This window comes from Egretta garzetta, unplaced genomic scaffold, assembly GCF_000687185.1.
Source record: "Egretta garzetta isolate BGI_Z169 unplaced genomic scaffold, ASM68718v1 scaffold138, whole genome shotgun sequence".
Lineage (NCBI taxonomy): Eukaryota > Metazoa > Chordata > Aves > Pelecaniformes > Ardeidae > Egretta > Egretta garzetta.
Window position 1 is genome coordinate 798144 of NW_009260598.1, and position 9701 is coordinate 807844.

Here is a 9701-nt window from a genome sequence, read left to right on the forward strand (position 1 = left end):
CTCGCGCTAGAGTGGTGCTTTTGTTTGGTTTTTCTTTTTTTTTTTTTTAGGTGAGCGTGCTGGTTTAGATTTTGCAGCCAAAACAGTAACGATGTCACCTCGTGATCCAATACCAAAGACCTTCACATGACCAAAACCCACAAACACTGGCTACCCCGTGTGAGGCACCTGTGGAGGGTCAGGGCCTGCCTGCAGCCCCCGTGTGAGGCACCTGTGGAGGGTCAGGGCCTGCCTGCAGGCAGAGTTGGCAGCAGCTCTTCAGGAGTTCCTGTAATCCCCTGTGAGGCAGGGTTGGGTCAGGCCTACAGCCGCACATTAGGGTGCTCCGGCCACACCAGGCTTACATCCTTCAGAAATCCAGGTTCCCAGATACACCATATGGCACAGGCATGAACCGTTTGGTAGCTGAGTGGGGCTAAAGAATCGCTTGTTGGCCACCTCCGTAGTGTTTAGGTTACATCTGTACATAGTCTGCATGGTTTCTTACAGCATTCCTTCAGTAATCAGAACTGTCGTGCTTACTGATTGCTGTATTTAAATACATGTTTGTATTTAAAATGACAGCTTTATGTTTTAAGATGCCAGGTAGCTAATCTGTTTCATGTTTGGTTCAGCTGATCCTCTTGAAATGGGCATTTTTGGCACATCTCTTCCATAGTATCATTAGATGGATTCTTCTGAAATTGCAGGATGTTTTTTTTTTTTATTGCTTGTTCTTAATTTTTGTATATTTACAATTGAAGAAGCTTAGCAAGCCAGCTTGGCGGTTAATAGTTAGCATAGCCTACCCTATTTTAGACAGAGCTCTTGGAAAAAGCTGCTGTTTTTCTGCTTTTGTTGCCCACCTCCATAGGCTGAAGCTTAGCAGGTAGGTCTTCCGAAAGAGAAATTTTAAGAAGGATAGAAATGGGTAAAAGAAGGCATGAAGTCCTGCCACACTGATGCCAGTGAAGTTTTAGCATTGATTACAGGATTTCATAGCCTTGTCCCTGAAAAATCTGAAATGTGGCATCTGCAGGGAGGAAGCTGCTGTTGACCGTTTTTTTTATTATAATTTGTTTCCACGAAGGAGCTGTGAACAAAGAGTTCTCTTTGTTCGATTGTTTTAGTTGTGAAAGGAGTTTTCAGAAGGGGTAGCCATTTTCTTAGATGCTATACAGTTCACAGTAAATCAGAGATAAACAAATGAAATAATAGGCAGTAATGCCAATCTAAGCAGCAGCTCTCTGTAGCCATTTCTTAGGATTTAAAAACACTTTTTGAAGGAAGTCTGTGTCCGCATTAGTGTTGATTTTTTTTTTTAAAGACAGTTCAGAGGCTTCAGAATTGCTTCAGAAACTGTTGAGCTCTGACTGGTAAACCAGATGATATTTGGCACGTTATAATGCGGACTTCTACAATAGTTCTTAATTAAAGCTACTCTGTTCTTGTAGGCACCTCCATTCATATGCGCAATAAAAATGGCAGAAACGGCTCCTGAGTCTTCTGAGAAATTGGTTGTCATCCACTCCAAAGCTCACAAAGATACCATTCTAGCTAACTTTGAAGAACAAAGGAAAAAGGATTTTCTTTGCGACATTACCCTAATAGTGGAGAATGTGCAGTTCAGAGCCCATAAAGCTTTGCTTGCCGCCAGCAGCGAATACTTCTCAATGATGTTTGTAGATGAGGGTGAAATAGGGCAGTCAATTTACATGTTGGAGGGAATGGTTGCAGACACCTTTGGAGCGCTGCTAGAATTTATCTACACCGGTTGCCTCCGTGCCAGTGAAAAAAGCACAGAACAAATTCTGGCTACTGCACAGCTGCTGAAAGTGAATGACTTGGTATGGGCCTGTACAGACTATCAGGCCAGCCGGAGCCCAAGCAATGCGTTACCAGCCCCAGCAAACAGCGGAGCCTCTGTAGCCACTCTTGCCAGCGACAGGAAAAATGAAGATCTGCCAAAGCGAAAACGAGGGCGGCCGAGGAAAATCAGGAATGTCCAAGAAGAAAAATCAGCTGCAAATTCTGCCGAAGATGTGCAGCTGAGAGAGAACAACTCTGTGCAAAATAAGCAAAATTTTATGAAAAATGACACCGCAGAGGAAGAAACAGTTGTCAGCGAACAGGCTCCAGTGAGGAAAGATGCAGAAGAAAGTGAACCTGCTTGTGGCTCAGAAGGTGCTGTTGATCTGTCAGCTGAGAAAGACGAGAATTATGATCCTAAATCTGAAGGAATACAGAGCACTCAGAGCCGTTACAGCAAACGTAGAATAAGGAGATCAATCAAACTAAAAGATTACAAACTTCTCGGGGATGAGGATGAAAAAGGACTGGCAAAGAGAACCGATGGAAAAAGGAAACGTGCAGGTTCTGAAGCTCGCTGTAAGGACTGTGGCAAAGTATTTAAATATAATCACTTCTTGGCTATTCATCAGCGGAGTCATACAGGTAGGCACTAAGAGACTGCTGTGTTTGGGTTAGGGTTTAGTGACTTGTTGCTGAATGCGAGCTAGTTGTTGAAGCATGGGCTGTTGCCTTCAGCAAGAGCTGTCCAAAATAGCATGCTGATCCAAATTGTTATGGTGTGTCTCTGAGACTGTGCTCGCTGCTTTATTCTGGTCGGCAGATCTCGTAGCATTCATGTGCTACCTTGACTGCAGTTTAGTTAATCATTTCTCTGTTTAAATGTTGAATTATCTGGCAATACTTCATTGCTATGTGAAGCTTGTTTCTTAATTTGCCTTATCACTACTTAAAAGTAATTTTTTAGTAGCTACCATGTTGCAATGCATCTTGCTATCAGCTTAGAATATCTAGCGAGAAATAATGCATCTGTACTTACAAATGTCATCTCTTGCTTTTAGGGGAACGCCCTTTTAAGTGCAGCGAGTGTGGCAAAGGCTTTTCCCAGAAGCATTCTCTTCAAGTCCACGAGCGGATGCACACTGGAGAACGGCCATACACGTGCACTGTCTGCAGTAAGGCTCTGACAACAAAGCATTCTCTTCTGGAGCATATGAGCCTACATACAGGTAAATATTTCAAGAAAAATGTAACCTCTCCTTCCCGAAGAGTTTGCTTTCCTGAAAAAAGGTGTTTCTGCTCTCTCTGGTGTGTGCTGGTTTATTTATTTCCTTACGCTCCCTTGGGATGTGGCCTATATTGTAATAAGTGATTTCCTTTACAGGGCAGAAGGCTTTTACATGCGATCAGTGTGGGAAATACTTCAGCCAAAAGAGACAGCTCAAGAGCCACTATCGCGTACACACAGGTATAACAACTTTGGGTAGAAGAGCTGGCTTACAGTCCATGCTGATTTGTCCTTCTAGAGATTGACTAAGGCTGAAAATTCTTCTTCAGTGATGTATTTAATCTCTGCTACCCTGATGCGTGGTATCTTGATATAACAACGAATAGGATGAAAAAGACAGAGTGGTGTATAATAAATGGAATGCTTAGAAAAACAGTTAATTGAGAAGGACTTTTAAGACAATTAAAAATTAGTTACACTGTATTTGACATACAACTAGATTATTTTAGCCCTGCTGTCTCTGTTACATAGAAGCTAGGAATTGTATAAACGGTTGTGTCCGCTGCCTGTTGTACAGATTGCCTTGTAGTTTCCCACTACTTTGGACTAGCGAAGGCAAATGAGCTTTAAGAAGCGTCCACTTCTGGAGCAGGATGGAGATTAAACTACACACGCAGGAAGTGGTACAAAAAATCAGAATTCACAAAGCTTTGAAATAAATTTCCCATGATAATATCAAACAGAGAAATAGGGATGTGACAATTAAGATAGGGAGGAGGCAGTGAATCACCTTTTGTTTTATCTCTATATTATATCAAAGTGGTTATTTTACAGGAAAGTGCTTTAACAAAGATCACTGAAGAGATACAGGGGATCACTTATGCACTGACACTTTTTTTATTATTGCGACAAGGCCATTCACTGCCGGAATGTAACCAGTGTCGTCGCAAATTCATGGATGCAGCTCAGTTAAAGAAACATCTAAGGACACATACAGGTAATATTGTCCGTCATGTTTTGTTGTGGGGTATTTTTTTATTCTTTTAACACAGACAAAACTAAGTTAGGCAAATGACACTTGTCTCTGCGGGATGAACTTCTGCTCTACTTGTACGTGATGATGCCTGTATCACTAACGAAGGGATTTGACATCAGGAATGCAGGAGCACAAAAAGCCTTGTAGTACAACAGTGCAGAAGCAGTGCCTGTTATAGGAAGAGCTTTTTTCCCCCTGTTCTTATAAAGCCTGCTGCAGAAAATGCCAGTTAGCTCTTCTGTGATAGAATCCTAGCCTGGGAATTCAGTTTATCAGGAGATCCGCATCCAACATGTATGGGGCTTGAAGTCAGCTAAGTAGTAACAGAAAGCATATGCCCTAAATGAGTTGGGCATCCCTGCTTGTGAGGGATGGGTGCTTATGAAAAATGCTGCTTACCAGAAAAATAATTATTGCCATTTACCTTTTTATTTTGCTGGAATAAAGCAGACGTTGGCAGGAGGTGGGCTGGGAGGGACGATTTAATGCAAGTGTATCAGAGGGTGTTTTAAGAGACTTAGAGGGCAAGGTGATAATTGAGTGGCTGGATAACAAGGATAAAAATGTTGATCTACAGTCTCATGATAACAAGGCATAAGCTTCTTAAAATAGTTTTTGTTGAAGGCTAAGTTCATAAGATGGCTTGTAAATATTTTTTTCTTTTAAAATAGCTATAAACAGTGGCAGTCATGTCTTCCAGAAATCAAATTATTCTTACATGTGTTGCCTGTGGTTGTAGTGAAGTATGCACAAGATCAAGTTATGTATCTCATTTGTTTCCTTCTCTTTACTAGTGAAGATAACACAGCTTTAAATTCCTTGGGATAGGATGAGGCCAGAACTTGTGCCTTTGGGAGTTTGGGGTCTATTCAGAATAGTGTTAACTTGCAGTACTTCTAAATACTGCATTTTCTATTGGGGAGAACATAATGTTTGTTGACACACACAACAGTTTTGTATCTGAAGCTGATACAGCTCTATAAATGTAGTGGGAAATGAGAAGAGAAAGCATAGTAGCAAAGTAAGTTGCAAAAATAGATCAATTAAGATGAGTTCTAGCAGTAACTGGCTTACAATGTAGTTTGCTTCCAGAAGAGACAGGCCAGATACTGGTATTAACAATGCAGAAATAACAGTTGATCTGTCCCATCTCAAAAGCAAGAAGTAAAATTCAGAGGAGTTTGGGGACAGGCGTCAATGTTGATACGACTTCTGCTTTGGCAAAAGAATGTCTTAAGAATACAGTCTCCTTGGGAAGTTACTCCTGTTTTCAGTAGGAGGCTGGGACTAGATGATGAGAGGTCCCTTCTGACAAAAGTTTCTTGTTGTCTCATGTGTTGCCCCTGCCCTCTGAAACCATAGGAAAGCTGATAAGCGTTGCAGTTCTATACTAAATGTGAAGCTTCCTTGGAAAGTGGCTGCTGCCCCATCCCCAGTTCAGTGTGCTTCGATGGTGTGAATTACCACTGTGGTGATCCGGATTCTCATGTCTAGCGTCTTAAAGAAGCTGAATGCAACAAGGATATGTTATGGTGTGAATTAAGGTTCGCTTTTGTTGGGTAGTATCTGTTTCTTGTGAACCTTTTTGTTATTTAATTTGGCTCCTCTGCTTCTACTCAATTAGACACAAGAATTCCAAGCGCACTATAACAAACAAACCACCCACAACTTGTTCAACCCACCATAATTTAATTTTTCTCTGACTGGTGTTCCCAGGGTATTGTAGGCCTAGGATGGAGCCTTGTAGGAAGCCAGCTGACTTCTTAAGATAATGGATTCACTCTTCAGGCTTGGAAATACAGGCTTATTCATCTGCATGGTGCTGCACATGAGCATAGCATTCATGCCTACTAGTTCAGGGTCAGCCTTTTTCAGGCTGGACTGTTCCACGGAGAATACCCGCTTCTGTATCATAGGTATGTGTTTTGTTGTTCTGAGGGCTTGGATCACCTAATTCTTTACCTTGAAAGGGGAGATGTACATTTAAAATACTATACCCTTGTTTAACTAGTGAGCTAATTCAGTTTCAGGTATCTGTCCTGACCCATGTCAGAAGCATGAGGATTTGCAGTACACGCTTGATACTGTATGGTAAAATATAAAACTTTTTTACTATATTGATGGGAAGTGACGTCAAATTTCTTTTTGATAGGTGAGAAGCCCTTCACCTGTGAAATTTGTGGCAAATCCTTTACAGCTAAAAGCTCTCTTCAGACTCACATTAGAATTCACAGGTAGAGTATGTTTAATTTTCATTACATTCTTTAAAAATGTAACTTCTAATCTGATACCTGTATGTGGTGTTTGTTCAATTATAGAATGGTCAGGGCTTGTTTGCATTTTGGATAGATGGTTAAAGTTTGACATTTTTGTTTCTTTAAAGAAATAATTGGTAGTAGAAAGTACTGCACTGTTAAATACTAGTGTGCCAAGGCATTGTTAAGATTCTTCTTGTGTATTGTATCTGCTTAATGACAATGTACTTACTGCTATATTAGCTACGTGAAAACTTTACTGTGAATTTTTGTTTGGCAGCAGAACAATAGCCGTGGTGTAACAAGGTTATTGGAGCATTGTCCTGTTTCCCTGTAGTCTATCATGTCTCTTTAATAGCATGCGTTATCTTTTACCCATGTCAGCGTGATATATTGCATAAAGGCGTGTAAGATTTTAAATCGTTGGAGAGCTGTTGTGGGCCTTATGTAAAAGAAAATGTTTCCAATAAAATCTCTTGTCCCTTTGAGTCGGGCAGCATGTTAGGATTTGGACACTTTTTTTCAAGTCCACACTATTAATAAACGTTCTTTAAATGGTCAGCGTTTACAGTTGTGTAAAGTAAGTTGTTGCATTCTAGCAGCATAGAATTTTACCTCTGGTATTACAACAGGAAGGCAATTATGTTATCTCTGTAGCTCTTGAGTATATACTAAGGAAAGTACAGTTTGTGAAGTTGAATAGAAATAATTTGGAAGTCAAATAGAGAACTTCTTAACATCACTATTCTTAAGTGCTTATGATTTAGTAATTTAAATTTTTTATTCTATACTAAGTTGCAGAAAGCAGCACTGTCAAAGTGAATATTGTAATGAGATCAAATACATTATTTTGCAGAGGAGAAAAGCCATATTCTTGTGGTATATGTGGAAAATCCTTCTCCGATTCCAGTGCTAAGAGAAGACACTGTATCTTACACACAGGCAAAAAGCCTTTCTCCTGCCCAGAATGTAGTTTGCAATTTGCTCGTCTGGACAACCTGAAGTCTCATTTGAAAATTCATAGCAAGGAAAAGCAGTTTCAGGAAGCCAGCGCTGTTCCAAGCACCAACGCTAATTCAGAAGTGAGAAACATTCTTCAGCTGCAGCAGTATCAGCTTGCCACCTCTGGAGGGCAGGAAATTCAACTACTGGTTACAGATGCAGTACATAATATAAACTTCATGCCTGGTCATAATCAAGGCATTAGTATTGTTACTGCAGAAAATGCCCCAAATATGACAACAGAGCAGGCTGCTAACCTCACGCTGCTTGCTCAGCCACCACAGCAGTTGCAAAACTTGTTGCTTTCAGCTCAGCCGGAGCAAGCGGAACAGATCCAAAGTATCAATATGATTGCGAACCAAATAGAGACTGCCCAACCTGAACAAATGCATGTTCCAAGGAAGCACTTGAACATCTGCATGCTCATCAACAACAAAATGAAGAAATCCACTTAGCAGGATCTTCACATCCAGCTCAGCATGTGCAGTTGACTCAGGAATCAAGTCAGCAGTCTCACTCTAGCCAAGAGACAGTTCCTTCCCATCAACTTGGTGAAGAACAGAATCAAAGCGTACACGTTTCTGAATCCCATCAGCAGTCTCTGTCAGTAAATGAGTCATCTCATGAGCATCCTATTCAAGGCCAAGCTTTCTGAAATGCTTGTTTGTCATCAGAGGGCTAGGCTATAGCATGCTTCTCATCCAGGCAGCGATTACACGCATCGTGCTTTCTTTTCTGCGGCATAATCTATCTGAAGATGCATTTCTTGGTGATTTTTTGATGGGTGGCTTTTGGTTTTCTTGCCCTTATTTATTTTAGACTTTTTTTTATTTTTCCAGATTGGTATTTCTCTACCACTTAGTCCATACCTCATAAGCAATTAATGTGGGTTTTTGTGCCTCATACACATCCATGCCTACTGAGGAGATATTTGGCCCCTTATTTCCATTTCTGTGTGACTCTGCAGAGAAGTGTACCTTGCTGGCAGAAGAACAGTGTTTAAGATGTCTGCTGATCAGAAGGTGTGACTTCTCTGAAGTCAACATTTCCTGAGGTACTGTCAAGCTTAAGATAACCAGTGCTTTTTGCAGAGCTTACACCATATGTCTTATGTGTAATGAGCTTTCCCTCTGCAGGTTAATGTATAATTTCCTATGCGATCGTTCCCTTAATTGTCTTACTGACCTTTATTACTTACTATTTATGATCTTATTAGTCCTTATTGACTACCAAATTTGTTTGGGTTGGGTTGAAATTGTTGCAGCCTTTGACTGGCCCTGGGTTGCCCCTTCTGTTACTGTATCCGTACAAGTTGTTTTGCTCCTCAGAAACGCTTTAGCCATTGCACTGGAATGGTGGCAATGAGATGCGGTGGTTACACTGGACGACTGAAAAGCCCAAATTCTGCTCTGTTAGTTCTACCACTCACTCTCTATGTGACTGTGGGCAAGGCAGTTGACCTCTGTGCCTTAGTTTCATCATCTGGTAAGTGGGGATAGCGTTCGCACGGTCTGCCAAGCACTTTGAAGAGCTCTTGATCTTGAAGGCGCTGTCTATTGAAGTGTGGAAGTCTCTTCCGGACAAGACTCGGTCTAAGCTTAGGAGCCAGTGTATATTTAAAGTGTTATTTTTTTGTACTTTTGAGAGCAGAATGTAATGTTACTTTTAATATATGTAAAAGCTGGTAATTGTTTTTGTGGGGACTTGAACAATGAATAGAATCACTTCAGAGCATAATGAGCTATATAAATGGGGCATATCGTGTAAAGTTTTACAGCTATTTTTGCTGACTAGATTGGATGTGTACAGATTGTTTTCAATGATTGACTGACTGCTAACACAAAATATTTGACATCTTAATAAAATGCCATGCCTGAATACGTGCTTTGCATTTTCAAGTTTGGCTATTGGTACATCTCACATCGTGTAGTAGTGTGTTAAAATCCAGACAAAATGCCACCGGTATTCAAAGCAACGTGCTCAGTCATCACTTCAGTTTTAAAATTTCATACTTGTGATTTACATTGATATTTTATGTTTTAACGAATTAAAAATATAAAAATTAAGGAATTAGCAGATGAATTTAAAAGCAAAACAAAAGATCTTAGCATGTGCTTGGCTTACATGACCACCCAGAGACCATCACTGGCATAAAAGCCCTGTGTGTGGGATTGATAGAATAATTTAAGGTGGAAGGGACTTCCAGAGGCCATCTGGTCCATCACCTTCCTCAAAGCAGGTATGCCTAGATCATGCTGCTGTTGTCTGGTTGAGCTTTTAATGTTTCCAGGAATGGAGATCCACAACCTCTCTAAGGCCACCAGTTCCAGTGTTTGGTTTGTGTCCACTGCCTGTTGCCCTACTGTGGCACCTCCAAGAAGTGTCTGGCTCT

At 40.8% G+C, this 9701-nt stretch overlaps 2 protein-coding genes across 2 annotated transcripts in view; both read left to right on the top strand.

Annotated features, from left to right (window-relative positions):
• The window catches only part of AK9 (adenylate kinase 9), a 69216-nt gene extending 69111 nt beyond the window's left edge, over positions 1–105 (top strand). Inside the window, exon 38 of the mRNA XM_035900309.1 lies at positions 78–105. Coding sequence (XP_035756202.1) covers positions 78–105 — 28 coding nt within the window. The remainder of the gene's footprint in view (positions 1–77) is intronic.
• Positions 7–9187, top strand: ZBTB24 (zinc finger and BTB domain containing 24). Its single transcript, XM_009644743.2, is given in 9 exon segments — positions 7–220; positions 1435–2433; positions 2850–3017; positions 3173–3256; positions 3930–4013; positions 6205–6286; positions 7164–7699; positions 7702–7912; positions 8149–9187. Coding segments are annotated over 9 exon segments (2295 nt in total). The 5' UTR covers positions 7–126; the 3' UTR covers positions 8186–9187.
• Positions 9188–9701: the final 514 nt, after the last annotated feature.